Raw genomic sequence first — 20175 nt, forward strand, 5'->3', positions numbered from 1 at the left:
ATGACCAGGTGATATAGACTTTAATAGATATATGACCAGGTGATATAGACTTTAATAGATATAGGACCAGGTGATATAGACTTTAATAGATATGGGACCAGGTGATATAGACTTTAATAGATATGTGACCAGGTGATATAGACTTTAATAGATATGTGACCAGGTGATATAGACTTTAATAGATATATGACCAGGTGATATAGACTTTAATAGATATATGACCAGGTGATATAGACTTTAATAGATATAGGACCAGGTGATATAGACTTTAATAGATATGGGACCAGGTGATATAGACTTTAATAGATATGGGACCGGGTGATATAGACTTTAATAGATATGGGACCAGGTGATATAGACTTTAATAGATATGGGACCAGGTGATATAGACTTTAATAGATATATGACCAGGTGATATAGACTTTAATAGATATATGACCAGGTGATATAGACTTTAATAGATATAGGACCAGGTGATATAGACTTTAATAGATATGGGACCAGGTGATATAGACTTTAATAGATATGGGACCAGGTGATATAGACTTTAATAGATATGGGACCGGGTGATATAGACTTTAATAGATATGGGACCAGGTGATATAGACTTTAATAGATATGGGACCAGGTGATATAGACTTTAATAGATATATGACCAGGTGATATAGACTTTAATAGATATAGGACCAGGTGATATAGACTTTAATAGATATAGGACCAGGTGATATAGACTTTAATAGATATGGGACCAGGTGATATAGATATAGGACCAGGTGATATAGACTTTAATAGATATAGGACCAGGTGATATAGACTTTAATAGATATATGACCAGGTGATATAGACTTTAATAGATATGGGACCAGGTGATATAGATATAGGACCAGGTGATATAGACTTTAATAGATATATGACCAGGTGATATAGACTTTAATAGATATAGGACCAGGTGATAGAGACTTTATAGATATAGGACCAGGTGATATAGACTTTAATAGATATATGACCAGGTGATATAGACTTTAATAGATATATGACCAGGTGATATAGACTTTAATAGATATAGGACCAGGTGATATAGACTTTAATAGATATATGACCAGGTGATATAGACTTTAATAGATATAGGACCAGGTGATATAGACTTTAATAGATATAGGACCAGGTGATATAGACTTTAATAGATATAGGACCAGGTGATAGAGACTTTAATAGATATGGGACCAGGTGATATAGATATATGACCAGGTGATATAGACTTTAATAGATATATGACCAGGTGATATAGACTTTAATAGATATAGGACCAGGTGATATATACTTTAATAGATATAGTACTTGGGCAATTTACTGACAACAAAATATATGTTATTTACCTTAAAGAAACAGCCTAGTCTGAAATGAAATGGTGAAGTCTTACGACTCTACTCTGCTCCAGCTCTGTGATGTAACCTGATGTCAGACTTTACAGCCTTCCTCCCTTTGCCTCTCTGTGGGAAAGCGTACCAAATGGCACCCTGTTCCCTATATGGACCAGGGCCCATATAGGGGTCTGGTTAAAAGTAGTGCACTATGTAGGGGATAGAGCACCATTTGGGATTCAGCCTGCCTCTTTGCCTCTCCGGCTCTCCCTGTGTGGGCTGTAAACGTCCCATTGTGATATATTGTACATGGGGTCTCAGTACTGCTAACTAGACAGAGAACGATGTTTATTTACTAGCTTGAGTTAAGGGAGGAAGGGAAGGGGCTGGGCTGTATTTCTGCTGAACATTGCAGGGGGGCGGGCCAGTGAATGATAGAACAAATATGGTAGGGCTGTGGTGTGTGTGTGTGTGTGTGTGTGTGTGTGTGTGTTTGTTTGTGTGTGTGTGCGTGCGTGTGTGTATTGTTGTGTAAATGACCTTGGACTGATTCCAGAACAGTGAAATGGAATTAAAGAAAGGACGTTCTGTGTTAACTCAGTGATGTATTTTACACCAAATACTAACTGTTTATCCCATCAGTTCTATGACTCTGTGTGACACTGAGTGTCTGTGTCCCAAATTCTACCCTATTCCCTGTGTAGTGCACTACATATACTTTTAATCAGGGCCGTATCGGCCCGCTTGGGACACCAACTCAGTCCATACTCAGTGTGTTTTGTTCCTACTCAACGGTTAAGGAAATCCAAATCACTTCGTCGGCCGCTTTGGTGCTGTGCGATCCGTTGACTTTGATGACAGTTTTCTAGTTTTCAAGGACTTTGTCTTCGTTGATAGCACTACTTCACAGACTGTAGACATGGCAGGTGGACAGACAGACCGTAGACATGGCAGGTGGACAGACAGACCGTAGACATGGCAGGTGGACAGACAGACCGTAGACATGGCAGGTGGACAGACAGACTGTAGACATGGCAGGTGGACAGACAGACCGTAGACATGGCAGGTGGACAGACAGACTGTAGACATGGCAGGTGGACAGACAGACCGTAGACATGGCAGGTGGACAGACAGACCGTAGACATGGCAGGTGGACAGACAGACCGTAGACATGGCAGGTGGACAGACAGACCGTAGACATGGCAGGTGGACAGACAGACCGTAGACATGGCAGGTGGACAGACAGACTGTAGACATGGCAGGTGGACAGACAGACCGTAGACATGGCAGGTGGACAGACAGACTGTAGACATGGCAGGTGGACAGACAGACTGTAGACATGGCAGGTGGACAGACAGACCGTAGACATGGCAGGTGGACAGACAGACTGTAGACATGGCAGGTGGACAGACAGACCGTAGACATGGCAGGTGGACAGACAGACCGTAGACATGGCAGGTGGACAGACAGACCGTAGACATGGCAGGTGGACGGACAGACCGTAGACATGGCAGGTGGACAGACAGACTGTAGACATGGCAGGTGGACAGACAGACCGTAGACATGGCAGGTGGACAGACAGACCGTAGACATGGCAGGTGGACAGACAGACCGTAGACATGGCAGGTGGACAGACAGACCGTAGACATGGCAGGTGGACAGACAGACTGTAGACATGGCAGGTGGACAGACAGACTGTAGACATGGCAGGTGGACAGACAGACTGTAGACATGGCAGGTGGACAGACAGACTGTAGACATGGCAGGTGGACAGACAGACCGTAGACATGGCAGGTGGACAGACAGACTGTAGACATGGCAGGTGGACAGACAGTGTCGGGCAGCTGCTGGTAAACAGTGAGAGAATGATCCGTGCCAGGTGGTGATTGGGCAGCTGCTGGTAAACAGTGAGAGAATGATCCGTGCCAGGTGGTGATTGGGCAGCTGCTGGTAAACAGTGAGAGAATGATCCGTGCCAGGTGGTGATTGGGCAGCTGCTGGTAAACAGTGAGAGAATGATCCGTGCCAGGTGGTGATTGGGCAGCTGCTGGTAAACAGTGAGAGAATGATCCGTGCCAGGTGGTGATTGGGCAGCTGCTGGTAAACATTGAGAGAATGATCCGTGCCAGGTGGTGATTGGGAAGCTGCTGGTAAACAGTGAGAGAATGATCCGTGCCAGGTGGTGATTGGGCAGCTGCTGGTAAACAGTGAGAGAATGATCCGTGCCAGGTGGTGATTGGGCAGCTGCTGGTAAACATTGAGAGAATGATCCGTGCCAGGTGGTGATTGGGCAGCTGCTGGTAAACAGTGAGAGAATGATCCGTGCCAGGTGGTGATTGGGCAGCTGCTGGTAAACAGTGAGAGAATGATCCGTGCCAGGTGGTGATTGGGCCTCCTGCCAACTCATAGAAGTGGAACCTGATCATCCTTTCCTTAATAGGCCACAATCCTCACACTGTGTGTGTGTGCGTGTGTGTGTGTGTGCGTGTGTGTGTGTGTGCGTGTGTGTGTGCGTGAGTGCGTGCGTGCGTGCGTGCGTGAGTGCGTGCGTGTGTGTGCGTGCGTGAGGGTTAACAGGGCTCTATAATCCCCTCCAAATGTCTTCTGAAAGGAGGCAGATTCCCCAGGATTTAAGAAGCAGGCAGACTAAGGCCTATAGTTTCTATCAGTGTGTATTAGGAGTTGACAGTTTAACTGCTGCTGCTGTTGGATCAAGCTCTGAATGGGGAAAACCTCAATGGAAATGTCCTTTTCTCTACTCTAACAATGACCTTCTGCTTTTCTCTCTCTCTTTCTTTCTCTCCTCTCCACATCACCGTTCATCGCTACAGGAAGTTGAGGTTAGTAAACACCTTCTAGATCTGGTTTGACTGTTTGGTCTTTTCATGTTGATGTTTCTCTTTAAACCGGAGGAGAAGGAATGGGAATCTGTCCAATTCTCTCTCTTTGGACTGCAGATGTTACCTGCCCCTTTCAATCAAGAGTAGTCAATGTGTCTGCTTGGTAGGAACAAGCTAGCCACTTCTATATAGCCATTGATTCATGAAGAATATCACTTATGTCTCATGGTCTTAGTTCAACTGCCAAACCGCATTATAACACCTGACCTTAAACTACCTAACCGCATTATAACACCTGACATTAAACTGCCTAACTGCATTATAACACCTGACCTTAAACTACCTAACCGCATTATAACACCTGACATTAAACTGCCAAACCGCGTTACTGCCAATGACTGGAACGAACTACAAAAATCTCTGAAACTGGAAACACTTATCTCCCTCACTAGCTTTAAGCACCAGCTGTCAGAGCAGCTCACAGATCACTGCACCTGTACATAGCCCATCTATAATTTAGCCCAAACAACTACCTCTTCCCCTACTGTATTTATTTATTTATTTATTTATTTTGCTCCTTTGCACCCCATTATTTCTACTTTGCACTTTCTTCCACTACAAATCTACCATTCTAGTGTTTTACTTGCTATATTGTATTTACTTTGCCACCATGGCCTTTTCTTGCCTTTACCTCCCTTATCTCACCTCATTTGCTCACATTGTATATAGACTTGTTTTCTACTGTATTATTGACTGTATGTTTGTTTTACTCCATGTGTAACTCTGTGTTGTTGTATGTGTCAAACTGCTTTGCTTTATCTTGGCCAGGTCGCAGTTGTAAATGAGAACTTGTTCTCAACTTGCCTACCTGGTTAAATAAAGGTGAAATAAATAAAATAAATAAATAGAAATTATAACACCTGACATTAAACTGCCTAACCGCATTATAACACCTGACATTAAACTGCCTAACCGCATTATAACACCTGACATTAAACTGCCAAACCGCATTATAACACCTGACATTAAACTACCTAACCGCATTATAACACCTGACATTAAACTGCCTAACCGCATTATGACACCAGACATTAAACTGCCTAACAGCATTATAACACCTGACATTAAACTGCCAAACTGCATTATAACACCTGACATTAAACTACCTAACCGCATTATAACACCTGACATTAAACTGCCAAACCGCATTATAACACCTGATATTAAACTGCCTAACCGCATTATAACACCTGACATTAAACTGCCTAACCGCATTATAACACATGACATTAAACTGCCTAACCGCATTATAACACCTGACATTAAACTGCCAAACCGCATTATAACACCTGACATTAAACTACCTAACAGCATTATAACACCTGACATTAAACTGCCTAACCACATTATGACACCAGACATTAAACTGCCTAACCGCATTATAACACCTGACATTAAACTGCCAAACTGCATTATAACACCTGACATTAAACTACCTAACCGCATTATAACACCTGACATTAAACTGCCAAACCGCATTATAACACCTGACATTAAACTGCCTAACCGCATTATAACACCTGACATTAAACTGCCTAACCGCATTATAACACCTGACATTAAACTGCCTAACCGCATTATAACACCTGACATTAAACTGCCTAACCGCATTATAACACCTGACATTAAACTGCCTAATCGCATTATAACACCTGACATTAAACTGCCAAACCGCATTATAACACCTGACATTAAACTGCCAAACCGCATTATAACACCTGACATTAAACTGCCTAACCGCATTATAACACCTGACATTAAACTGCCAAACCGCATTATAACACCTGACATTAAACTGCCAAACCGCATTATAACACCTGACATTAAACTGCCTAACCGCATTATAACACCTGACATTTAACTGCCTAACAGCATTATAACACATGACATTAAACTGCCTAACTGCATTATAACACCCGACATTAAACTGCCTAACCGTTATAACACCTGACATTAAACTGCCTAACCGCATTATAACACCTGACATTAAACTGCCTAATCGCATTATAACACATGACATTAAACTGCCAAACCGCATTATAACACCTGACATTAAACTGCCAAACCGCATTATAACACCTGACATTAAACTGCCAAACCGCATTATAACACCTGACATTAAACTGCCTAACCGCATTATAACACCTGACATTATACTGCCAAACCGCATTATAACACCTGACATTAAACTGCCAAACCGCATTATAACACCTGACATTAAACTGCCTAACCGCATTATGACACCAGACATTAAACTGCCTAACCCGCATTATAACACCTGACATTAAACTGCCTAACCGCATTATGACACCAGACATTAAACTGCCTAACCGCATTATAACACCTGACATTAAACTGCCAAACCGCATTATAACACCTGACATTAAACTGCCAAACCGCATTATAACACCTGACATTAAACTGCCAAACCGCATTATAACACCTGATATTAAACTGCCAAACCGCATTATAACACCTGACATTAAACTGCCCAACCGCATTATAACACCAGACATTAAGCTATTACACTTCAACAGCCCAGAAATATAGATCTATCTATGTGTCCTAATTGGCACCCTGTTCCTTATAAACTGGCCCTGGTGAAAACGTAGTGCACTATAAAGGGAACAGGGTTCCTTTTGAGACTTATCCTTTTAATGGATCTTGTCTCAACACTTCCTCTGAATATATGAAACGCCTTTGGCTTAAGTTGTTCAGCTTGACTTGAGAGCTCTGTTATACTGTTGGGATCCCAGTGTAGGATAAGGCCAACCCAGTCGTAACAAACATATTCCTGTGGGTCCTCATCAACACACACACACACACACACACACACACACACACACACGGGTCAGTAGAAGTGTATACTATGGGAGATGTAGTATTTTTATCATAATTCTAACCCTCAAACGCCCCCAGAGACCAGTCTGAAAGATAGTTTCTGTGTTTCCCAAATGGCATCCTATTCCCAACATAGTGCACTACTATTATATCGCACTATAAAGGGAAGTAGTGAACGATAATGAAGAATAGGGTGCCATTTGGTACACACTCTCATTCTGAGAGTGTATATTCCCTGTGTGACAGGGAAGCTAAAATCACCACTTACAGAGAGTGAGATGTCTGTGATCTTCTGTTATGTTCTTGGATATGTTGTTGTTCTTTACACTACACTCTGGACCTCTGCAGTGACACTACTCTGATTCTCATGTCTCTCTAGGATGATTACATCAGGACTGTGGAGAAAACCCCAGGCTCTGATGAAAGTAAGTTAAAGGAAATTATGTCATAACCTTCTCTGTCTTCATGTTATCAAAACACTTTTTTAAATGAAAAGTAATGTACACTACAGATGATGTAAAAATGGGTTCCTGGATTGAGTGTGTGAAAAAGAGCCATGGAGTCACCATTTTGTTAAGCAACATACGGAAGAAAACTGACTAAATAAAACAAGGGAGGGACTACCTAGACTGTTCCAACAAGAAACAGTTCAAAAACATTTTGCTACGCTGTGCCCTAATGAACATGGCCCTGATCTGATGGAGCGTTGCTGGGATTCTGGGAGGAGAGGTGGAGACTGAGGGTCCGTCCCAAATGGTATCCTCTTCTCTATATCAGGTTTCCCCAACTGGCAGCACGCAGGTTCTATCATTTGTACCTCTTCCTACCCTCAAATTTAATGAGAAAAAACTTTTTTATAAAATCTGGTTTTGGTTGTTGTTGTTGGATTTTCATTAGGAAATCTGTTCCCAAGTGTTCCTATGCGTAAATAGAGAGACATATACCAATGTAATCAAGGTTTGAAATGATTCTGTTTTTGTCAAATGCTATATCTGTTTGTGCTACTTGCGGTCAATGTGCCGTGTGCAAATTTTTTGTAATTATGTTCCAGCCCTCTGACCATCCACTCAAGACAAAATTGTCCCGTGGCTGAATGTACTGTAGTTGGGGACCCGTATGGGCCCTGGTCAAAAGTAGTGCACTACATAGGGAAAAGGCTCCCACTACATAGGCAATAGGTTTGCATTTGGGATGCAGAATGTTGATGATACATGAGGGACTGGCTCTTCTTAGCATGGAGACGATGGAGAGCTGGTTGGATAATTGTTTTTGCTTCAGCTGAGGCTCAGCTCAGTGAATTCCCACAGGACTACCCCTACTGAACACCCTGGGTTCTGCTGCTCTGCTGCTGCTGGCTGTGACAAACACCCATCACATCAATACAGGACATCAACTGTGCAATGAACAGAAAGCAATAGCTATTATTTTATAGATATCCCTATTAGCTATAGGAAATGAACAATGAACAGAAAGCTATAGATATTATTGTATAGATTTCCCTATTAGCTATAGGAAATGAACAATGAACAGAAAGCTATAGATATTATTGTATAGATTTCCCTATTAGCTATAGGAAATGAACAATGAACAGAAAGCTATAGATATTATTGTATAGATTTCCCTATTAGCTATAGGAAATGAACAATGAACAGAAAGCTATAGATATTATTTTATAGATATCCCTATTAGCTATAGGAAATGAACAATGAACAGAAAGAAAATAACATGTACACTTGTATTTCTCCAAAAAATCTTGTCCTTTGAAAAGAGCTTCCTGAGCTGTAAGGTGAGGAGGAAGAGCAGGGTAAGTCAAACTGTACTGTAGCGATCTACCCTGGCTATATTAAAACAGACAACAGCACAGAATGGAGAGGTCCATACTGTCCCCTAGCTGTGTGGACCATCTCATTCCAACTCCTCACTGATCGATGCAAAGACATTATAGCCTAGCTTTCTCTTAATAGTTATTATCATTATCGCTGTCGCTGTATTTTCTTATTGAATGACAGACAGAACACAGGTTTAGAAATGTCCTTTCTCCTCGCAGGTTCCAGCGCCTTTACGCTCATCTAATCCGCTTTATGTTTCCATAGAAACTCAGTGCGTTGATACGTAGAGGGACTCGTTTCTGGACGCTGATTTGCAGCTCGCTCACGCTCTCTCCTGTATTTATGAGACGCCTCTCTTCCAGAACCCATCCCCCCTCTCCTCCCAACCAGGCTTTAGAAAGAGAGAGAGACAGACTGAGAGACAGACCTGAGAGAGAGAGAGACATAGAGAGAGCAGGAGATAAGAGAGAGCAGAAGGAGAGAGAGAGCGAGAGCAGAAGGAGAGAAGAGAGAGCAGAAGGAGAGAGAGAGATCGCTGAGCGCCGGGCGGCAGCTTAAAACCCTGAAATTAGTCCTCTGTGTTTATAATACTTCCAAATCCACCTCAAAGGAGAAATCAAATGAAATCCAAACAGGACAGCTTTAACCTGTATTAAGAGCTGCTGCGGCTGTACCCTGCCATCTCTCCCAGCACACTGTTTACGTCCCGTAGATTTGGTCTGTGTCTCAAATGGCATCCTATTCCCTATTTATTAAAAGTATTGCACTATATAGGGAATAGGGTGCCATAGTAGTACACTATATAGGGAATAGGGTGCCATAATAGTGCACTCTATAGGGAATAGGGTGCCATAGTAGTGCACTATATAGAATAGGGTGCCATTTAGGAGACACACAGAATCTCCTCAGAGCTTATTCATTACACTGACTCAAATGAAAAGATGTTGTAAACAGCAACAACACTGCTGCTTTGTAGTGATGTTCTCTGCTTCAGGGATATTTACATCATGACTAAAACATTCTGTACTGAGAATGAACCCCCAGAATCAGACAGAATTAGGCCCCATGACAAGCTGGCTTTACCATCAACCATTTTGTTTTCTTTCACATTTATTTTCCGTGGTGATGATGTAATGCACATCAGTTGACGTGGTGATGATGTAATGCACATCAGTTGACGTGGTGATGATGTAATGCACATCAGTTGACGTGGTGATGATGTAATGCACATCAGTTGACGTGGTGATGATGTAATGCACATCAGTTGACGTGGTGATGATGTAATGCACCTCAGTTGACGTGGTGATGATGTAATGCACGTCAGTTGACTTGGTGATGATGTAATGCACATCAGTTGACGTGGTGATGTTGTAATGCTCATCAGTTGACGTGGTGATGATGTAATGCACGTCAGTTGACGTGGTGATGATGTAATGCTCATCAGTTGACGTGGTGATGATGTAATGCTCATCAGTTGACGTGGTGATGATGTAATGCACATCAGTTGACGTGGTGATGATGTAATGCACATCAGTTGACGTGGTGATGATGTAATGCACATCAGTTGACGTGGTGATGATGTAATGCACCTCAGTTGACGTGGTGATGATGTAATGCACATCAGTTGACGTGGTGATGTTGTAATGCTCATCAGTTGACGTGGTGATGATGTAATGCACATCAGTTGACGTGGTGATGATGTAATGCTCATCAGTTGACGTGGTGATGATGTAATGCACATCAGTTGACGTGGTGATGATGTAATGCACATCAGTTGACGTGGTGATGATGTAATGCACATCAGTTGACGTGGTGATGATGTAATGCTCATCAGTTGGCGTGGTGATGATGTAATGCTCATCAGTTGACGTGGTGATGATGTAATGCACATCAGTTGACGTGGTGATGATGTAATGCACATCAGTTGACGTGGTGATGGTGTAATGCACATCAGTTGACGTGGTGATGATGTAATGCACATCAGTTGGCGTGGTGATGATGTAATGCACATCAAGTTGACATGGTAATGATGTAATGCACATCAGTTGGCGTGCTTCAGCTAGGCTACTGCGTATTGGACAAGAAACAGCCTGTTAATGATCTATAATTGGTCTATAGGGAAATTACTGTAGAATAAAGGCAGCTAAATTATTTTCTGACTACGTTCTTACTCTTCCTAAAAGCCTGGGGGCTACAATTACTGTCAAATTAGAGGGTTATTTCATATTGTTAAAACATAATTGGAGGCCCCATGTTAAATCAGGAAGCACCTTTTAGAATGTTTAAGCATCCCAAATGAACCCTATTGTAACAGCCGTCGTAGGAAGTGGACCAAAATGCAGCGGGTACGTGAATGCTCATATTTATTTTATTACGAACACTACACAAAAAACAACAAAACAAAAAAAATGAACGACAGCTAACAGTTCTGCAGGCTAAACATAGCAGTGCACGAATACAACTTGGGACAGGTGAAAACAGGTGAAAACAGGCTGCCTAAGTATGACTCTCAATCAACAACAACGATGTACAGCTGTTCCTGATTGAGAGCCATACCAGGCCAACACAAAGAAATACACAACATAGATAGAACCTAGAATACGACACAAAGAACATAACCCAAAAACCCCGGAATACTCTAACCAAATACCCCTCTACATAAACACACACCCCGAACCACATAAAACAAATACCCCCCTGCCACGTCCTGACCAAACTACAATAACAAATGACCCCTTTACTGGTCAGAACATGACACCTATCTTCTATATAGTGCACAACTGTTGACCGGGCCCCATAGGGTTCTGGTCTAAAGTAGTGCGCTACGTAGTGAACAGGGTGTCATTTGGAATGCACACTAAATCAACCTCTACACAACAGTTGTTAATGCTGTCTGTGCAACATGAAGGGGCTATCTATACTGAACACAAATAGAATGCAACATGCAACAATTTCAACGATTTTACTTGAGTTATGGTTCATATAAGGAAATCAGTCAATTTAAATAAATTCATTAGGCCCCAGTCTATGGATTTCACATGACCAGGAAGGGGCGCAGCTATTTTTGCCCCACAAAAAGGGCTTTATCACAGACAGAAATGCTCCTCAGTTTCATCAGCTGCCCGGGTGGCTGGTCTCAGATGATCCCGCAGGTGAAGAAGCCGGATGTGGAGGTCCTGGGCTGACGTGGTTACACGTGGTCTGTGGTTGTGAGGCCGGTTGGACGTACTGCCAAATTCTCTAAAACCACGTTGGAGGCGGCTTATGGTAGAGAAATTAACATTAAATTATTGCACCTTGTGTATTGTGTGACAAAACTGCACATTTTAGAGTGGCCTTTTATTGTCCCCAGCACAAGGTGCACCTGTGTAATGATCAAGCTGTTTAATTTGCTTCTTGATATGCCACACCTGTCAGGTGGATGGATTATCTTGGCAAAGGAGAAATGCTCACTAACAGGGATGTAAACATTTGAGAGAAATGAGCTTTTTATTTCAGCTCGTGGAACATAGTATCAACACTTAACATGCTGCGTTTATATTTTTGTTCGGTGTAGTTAGTCAGTAGAGTAAATGACAGGTTAAACCAGTCTTTTTCTCAAGGCAGATCAAGGAGCCAATACGTTCAACATTTGTTCAAAGCTACAGTGTAGCGTTCCAAGGTGGAAAATGGTAGCTTCTCTCTCGTAATGTGCTGCTAGCTTTCTGTCCCTTCCAAGACACTGTAATGACCCTCAGACAGCCTTCAGGCAGGCAACAGCGCCGACATCTAAATCACATAACTTTTAAAATGCTGGGGGGGGTTGTAAGGTCTTTTGTAATATCCAAGAGTACAGCAGTGTTCCACCTACATTACCAGACATTGCATTTCAACTGTCTTGTTCAATTTGTGATGAAGAGGAGCCCCGAATCAATTTAGCTCTGTAGAATCGCTCCCACAGGGGGGTGGCTAGCTGGGATGAATTAATGATATTCAAATGAAAGTTAGCGCCCAAGTAGCTACCGGGACTTTTGTAAGCCTTTTTGATGTGGGGGGGGGCTTACATTAGCTATTCCCTCTGTTATAGAAACAGATGTCAGGGATTGTCCTTCACTCATCTTTACTCCTCTGAGGCAAAGTGAATGCCTTTTAAGTGAGGCAGAGTGGGTGTGGTGCTTGGATGCATCCCAAATGGCACCCTATTCCCTGTATAGCCCTATGGGCCCTGGTCAAAAGTAGTGCACTATAAAAGGAATAGGGTGCCATTTGGGATGCAGTATAGTGTGATACAACAGACCCCCTACTCTGACCTCTCAATAGAAACACAACACGTTCATCTTCAGAGCTTTCCCACTGGGTACACATTGGTTGAATCAACATTGTTTCCACGTCATTTCAATGAAATGAACCAACGTGGAATAGACCTCTGTGCCCAGTGGGGTTTGCTAATTGGCTACGGTGTCAAATCTGAATGTCATTTTCCTTAAAGCACATCTTGTTAAATGGTCCACACCTCCAGTTAATCACCCACACCTCCAGTTCATCACCCACACCTCTAGTTTATCACCCACACCTCTAGTTTATCACCCACACCTCTAGTTTATCACCCACACCTCCAGTTAATCACCCACACCTCCAGTTAATCACCCACACCTCTAGTTTATCACCCACACCTCTAGTTTATCACCCACACCTCTAGTTTATCACCCACACCTCTAGTTTATCACCCACACCTCCAGTTCATCACCCACACCTCTAGTTTATCACCCACACCTCTAGTTTATCACCCACACCTCCAGTTTATCACCCACACCTCTAGTTTATCACCCACACCTCTAGTTAATCACCCACACCTCCAGTTAATCACCCACACCTCTAGTTTATCACCCACACCTCCAGTTTATCACCCACACCTCCAGTTAATCACCCACACCTCTAGTTTATCACCCACACCTCTAGTTTATCACCCACACCTCTAGTTTATCACCCACACCTCCAGTTAATCACCCACACCTCTAGTTAATCACCCACACCTCTAGTTTATCACCCACACCTCTAGTTTATCACCCACACCTCTAGTTTATCACCCACACCTCCAGTTCATCACCCACACCTCTAGTTAATCACCCACACCTCTAGTTTATCACCCACACCTCTAGTTTATCACCCACACCTCTAGTTTATCACCCACACCTCTAGTTTATCACCCACACCTCTAGTTTATCACCCACACCTCTAGTTTATCACCCACACCTCTAGTTTATCACCCACACCTCAAGTTTATCACCCACTTCTCCAGTATATCACCCACACCTCCAGTATATCACCCACATCTCAAGTTTATCACCCACACCTCCAGTTTATCACCCACACCTCTAGTTTATCACCCACACCTCCAGTATATCACCCACACCTCCAGTTTATCACCCACACCTCCAGTTTATCACCCACACCTCCAGTTTATCACCCACACCTCTAGTTTATCACCCACACCTCCAGTTTATCACCCACTTCTCCAGTATATCACCCACACCTCCAGTTTATCACCCACACCTCCAGTTTATCACCCACACCTCCAGTTTATCACCCACACCTCTAGTTTATCACCCACACCTCCAGTATATCACCCACACCTCCAGTTTATCACCCACACCTCCAGTTTATCACCCACACCTCTAGTTTATCACCCACACCTCCAGTTTATCACCCACTTCTCCAGTTAATCACCCACACCTCCAGTTTATCACCCACACCTCCAGTTTATCACCCACACCTCCAGTGTATCACCCACACCTCTAGTTTATCACCCACACCTCTAGTTTATCACCCACACCTCCAGTTTATCACCCACTTCTCCAGTATATCACCCACACCTCCAGTTTATCACCCACACCTCCAGTTTATCACCCACACCTCTAGTTTATCACCCACACCTCCAGTTTATCACCCACACCTCCAGTTTATCACCCACACCTCCAGTTTATAACCCACACCTCCAGTTTATCACCCACACCTCCAGTTATCACCCAGATCTCCAGTTTATCACCCAGATCTCAAGTTTATCACCCACTTCTCCAGTATATCACCCACACCTCCAGTATATCACCCACATCTCAAGTTTATCACCCACACCTCCAGTTTATCACCCACACCTCTAGTTTATCACCCACACCTCCAGTATATCACCCACACCTCCAGTTTATCACCCACACCTCCAGTTTATCACCCACACCTCCAGTTTATCACCCACACCTCTAGTTTATCACCCACACCTCCAGTTTATCACCCACTTCTCCAGTATATCACCCACACCTCCAGTTTATCACCCACACCTCCAGTTTATCACCCACACCTCCAGTTTATCACCCACACCTCTAGTTTATCACCCACACCTCCAGTATATCACCCACACCTCCAGTTTATCACCCACACCTCCAGTTTATCACCCACACCTCTAGTTTATCACCCACACCTCCAGTTAATCACCCACACCTCTAGTTTATCACCCACACCTCCAGTTAATCACCCACACCTCTAGTTTATCACCCACACCTCTAGTTTATCACCCACACCTCTAGTTTATCACCCACACCTCCAGTTCATCACCCACACCTCCAGTTAATCACCCACACCTCTAGTTTATCACCCACACCTCTAGTTTATCACCCACACCTCTAGTTTATCACCCACACCTCCAGTTAATCACCCACACCTCTAGTTTATCACCCACACCTCTAGTTTATCACCCACACCTCTAGTTTATCACCCACACCTCCAGTTAATCACCCACACCTCCAGTTTATCACCCACACCTCTAGTTTATCACCCACACCTCTAGTTTATCACCCACATCTCTAGTTTATCACCCACACCTCTAGTTTATCACCCACACCTCTAGTTTATCACCCACACCTCTAGTTTATCACCCACATCTCAAGTTTATCACCCACTTCTCCAGTATATCACCCACACCTCCAGTATATCACCCACATCTCAAGTTTATCACCCACACCTCCAGTTTATCACCCACACCTCTAGTTTATCACCCACACCTCCAGTATATCACCCACACCTCCAGTTTATCACCCACACCTCCAGTTTATCACCCACACCTCCAGTTTATCACCCACACCTCTAGTTTATCACCCACACCTCCAGTTTATCACCCACTTCTCCAGTATATCACCCACACCTCCAGTTTATCACCCACACCTCCAGTTTATCACCCACACCTCCAGTTTATCACCCACACCTCTAGTTTATCACCCACACCTCCAGTATATCACCCACACCTCCAGTTTATCACCCACACCTCCAGTTTATCACCCACACCTCTAGTTTATCACCCACACCTCCAGTTTATAACCCACACCTCCAGTTTATCACCCACACCTCCAGTTATCACCCAGATCTCCAGTTTATCACCCAGATCTCCAGTTTATCACCCACATCTTCATACACTATAAAGAAACACACCAGTACAGTAGAACCAGTACAGTACAGTAGCACCAGTACAGTAGAACCAGTACAGTAGCACCAGTACAGTACACTAGCACCAGTACAGTAGCACCAATAAAGTAGCTCCAGTACAGTACAGTAGCACCAGTACAGTACAGTAGCACAAGTACAGTACCACCAGTACAGTAGCACCAGTACAGTACAGTACAGTAGCAACAGTACAGTAGCACCACTATAGTAGCAACAGTACAGAAGCAACAGTACAGTACAATAGCAACAGTACAGTAGCACCACTACAGTAGCACCAGTACAGTACAGTAGCACCAGTACAGTACAGTAGCACCAGTACAGTACAGTAGCACCAGTACAGTAGCAACAGATGTCACTCAACATATTCCTTCTGTCCATCGCTCAGTTGATTTCCTATAGCTAACTGATAATGATTTTGTAATGATAATGGCGCTGTAACGATAATGATGCTGTAATGATCATGACGCTGGGACGATAATGATGTTGTAATGATAATGATGTTGTAATGATAATGATTTTGTAACAATAATGATGCTGTAACGATAATGATGTTGTAATGATAATGATTTTGTAATGATAATGATGCTGTAATGATAATGTCGTTGTAACGATAATGATGCTGGGATGATAATGATGTTGGGATGATAATGATGTTGTAATGACAATGATTCTGTGACGATAAGGACGCAGCAACGATAATGATGCTGTAATGATAATGATTTTTTAATGATCATGATGTTCCAATGATACTGACATTGTAATGATAATGAGGCTGTAATGATACTGAAATGATAATGATGTATTATTGTGGCATACACCAGATATGTCCAGTGAAAGGTCTTCTTTTACAGGGTCAGCCTTAGTAGTACGGCGCCCCTGGAGCCAATTAGGAGCTCAGGTATTCCAGCCAGAAAACGTTCTGTTACTGGCGCAATGCTCTAACCACCAGGCTACCTGCCTCCCTTTATACCTCTGGTTTCCCTCCTTGCTTGTGATGCTCTATTCACAGCCCTCTCTCCTGTACTGTAACCCTCTCTCTCCTCTACTGTAGCCCTCTCTCTCCTGTACTGTAACCCTCTCTCCTGTACTGTAACCCTCTCTCTCCTGTTCCTTAGCCCTCTCTCCTGTACTGTAACCCTCTCTCTCCTGTACTGTAACCCTCTCTCTCCTGTACTGTAACCCTCTCTCTCCTGTTCCTTAGCCCTCTCTCCTGTACTGTAACCCTCTCTCTCCTGTACTGTAACCCTCTCTCCTGTACTGTAACCCTCTCTCCTGTACTGTAACCCTCTCTCTCCTGTACTGTAACCCTCTCTCCTGTACTGTAACCCTCTCTCTCCTGTACTGTAACCCTCTCTCTCCTGTACTGTAACCCTCTCTCTCCTGTACTGTAACCCTCTCTCTCCTGTACTGTAACCCTCTCTCCTGTACTGTAACCCTTTCTCTCCTGTACTGTAACCCTCTCTCTCCTGTACTGTAACCCTCTCTCCTGTACTGTAACCCTTTCTCTCCTGTACTGTAACCCTTTCTCTCCTGTACTGTAACCCTCTCTCTCCTGTACTGTAACCCTCTCTCTCCTGTACTGTAGCCCTCTCTCTCCTGTACTGTAACCCTCTCTCTCCTGTACTGTAGCCCTCTCTCTCCTGTACTGTAACCCTCTCTCTCCTGTACTGTAGCCCTCTCTCCTGTACTGTAACCCTTTCTCTCCTGTACTGTAACCCTCTCTCTCCTGTACTGTAACTCTCTCTCTCCTCTACTGTAGCTCTCTCTCTCCTGTACTGTAACCCTCTCTCTCCTGTACTGTAACCCTCTCTCCTGTACTGTAACCCTCTCTCTCCTGTACTGTAACCCTCTCTCTCCTGTACTGTAGCCCTCTCTCTCCTGTACTGTAACCCTCTCTCTCCTGTACTGTAATCCTCTCTCTCCTGTACTGTAACCCTCTCTCTCCTGTACTGTAACCCTCTCTCTCCTGTACTGTAACCCTCTCTCTCCTGTACTGTAACCCTCTCTCTCCTGTACTGTAACCCTCTCTCCTGTACTGTAACCCTCTCTCTCCTGTACTGTAACCCTCTCTCTCCTGTACTGTAACCCTCTCTCCTGTACTGTAACCCTCTCTCTCCTGTACTGTAACCCTCTCTCTCCTGTACTGTAACCCTCTCTCTCCTGTACTGTAGCCCTCTCTCTCCTGTACTGTAACCCTCTCTCTCCTGTACTGTAACCCTCTCTCTCCTGTACTGTAACCCTCTCTCCTGTACTGTAACCCTCTCTCTCCTGTACTGTAACCCTTTCTCTCCTGTACTGTAACCCTCTCTCTCCTGTACTGTAACCTTCTATCCTGTACTGTAGCCCTCTCTCCTGTACTGTAACCCTCTCTCCTGTACTGTAGCCCTCTCTCTCCTGTACTGTAGCCCTCTATCCTGTACTGTAGCCCTCTCTCCTGTACTGTAACCCTCTCTCCTGTACTGTAGCCCTCTCTCCTGTACTGTAACCCTCTCTCCTCTACTGTAGCCCTCTCTTTCCTGTACTGTAACCCTCTCTCCTCTACTGTAGCCCTCTCTCTCCTGTACTGTAACCCTCTCTCTCCTGTACTGTAACCCTCTCTCTCCTGTACTGTAGCCCTCTCTCTCCTGTACTGTAGCCCTCTCTCTCCTGTACTGTAACCCTCTCTCTCCTGTACTGTAACCCTCTCTCTCCTGTACTGTAGCCCTCTCTCCTGTACTGTAACCCTCTCTCCTGTACTGTAACCCTCTCTCTCCTGTACTGTAACCCTCTCTCTCCTGTACTGTAACCCTCTCTCTCCTGTACTGTAACCCTCTCTCCTCTACTGTAACCCTCTCTCTCCTGTACGTAACCCTCTCTCCTCTACTGTAAACCTCTTTCTCCTGTACTGTAACCCTCTCTCCTGTACTGTAGCCCTCTCTCCTGTACTGTAGCCCTCTCTCCTGTACTGTAACCCTCTCTCCTGTACTGTAGCCCTCTCCAGGGGCGAAAATCTGATATCAACTTTGGAGGGGACAATTACATGAAATTTCCTCAAGAGCAATTCCTGAGGGGGACACCAAAAGTAGTGCTGTAACACATAGCCTACATTGTAATATGGTAAATGTATATTGAGGAACCAAAGAAATAAGGTGTTTGCCGTACTCCTAACTACCGGTACCCAAAACCACACAACTAATCACAACAGCAATGCCATTGCCTTTAACAAATCTTAGTTCAGTCACCAGTTTAAGTTGAGAGTGGGGGTATCCATGGCATTTTCCAATTATGTTCCTATTTTACAAGTCCAAAAAATTGAGAACCTTTCATAATGTTGCCAAACAAAGACTCAACAAACTTACCTGAGACTCCCTGTCTCTGCCAGTCTGTCACTGCATATCTGTCCCCAACTCTGCTGTCTGTGTGCCATCTGTTGCCTGCTCTGCCTAATGACATCATTGTGAAACATTTCCATTAGAATTTCATTTCTTTCTTATGAACATTTTATCAACTAGTCTTTGAGATATTAGGCTACTAGGGTTCTTACTATGCGTTTTGGTGTATTGAAAAATACTCTGATGTCCGTCTTTTATTTTTCTGCCATTTTTCTACCTGGCTGGCTGGCTGGCTGGCTACACACACAGTGTGTAGGTTATTTACAGTAGGAGATGGGCTTCTATCATCTTCAATCATTCTATTTGGGCATCGATCTAAAAGGTAGCTAGCAAATGTGAAACAGATTTAAATGACAAGAGTTGACAGCTGTATGAGTTCACCATTTACACAACATATGCTGCAACC

The 20175-nt window shown here is 43.7% G+C and overlaps 1 protein-coding gene across 2 annotated transcripts in view; it reads left to right on the forward strand.

Annotated features, from left to right (window-relative positions):
• Positions 1-20175, forward strand: part of LOC106591216 (testican-2) — a 112137-nt gene that overhangs the window by 38044 nt on the left and 53918 nt on the right. For both annotated transcript variants that reach the window (XM_045701087.1, XM_045701086.1), the window contains exons 2-3: positions 4193-4201; positions 7482-7527. In XM_045701087.1, the coding sequence (XP_045557043.1) occupies positions 4193-4201; positions 7482-7527 (55 nt within the window). The remainder of the gene's footprint in view (positions 1-4192; positions 4202-7481; positions 7528-20175) is intronic.

This window comes from Salmo salar, chromosome ssa18, assembly GCF_905237065.1.
Source record: "Salmo salar chromosome ssa18, Ssal_v3.1, whole genome shotgun sequence".
In the NCBI taxonomy this organism is placed as follows: Eukaryota; Metazoa; Chordata; class Actinopteri; order Salmoniformes; family Salmonidae; genus Salmo; species Salmo salar.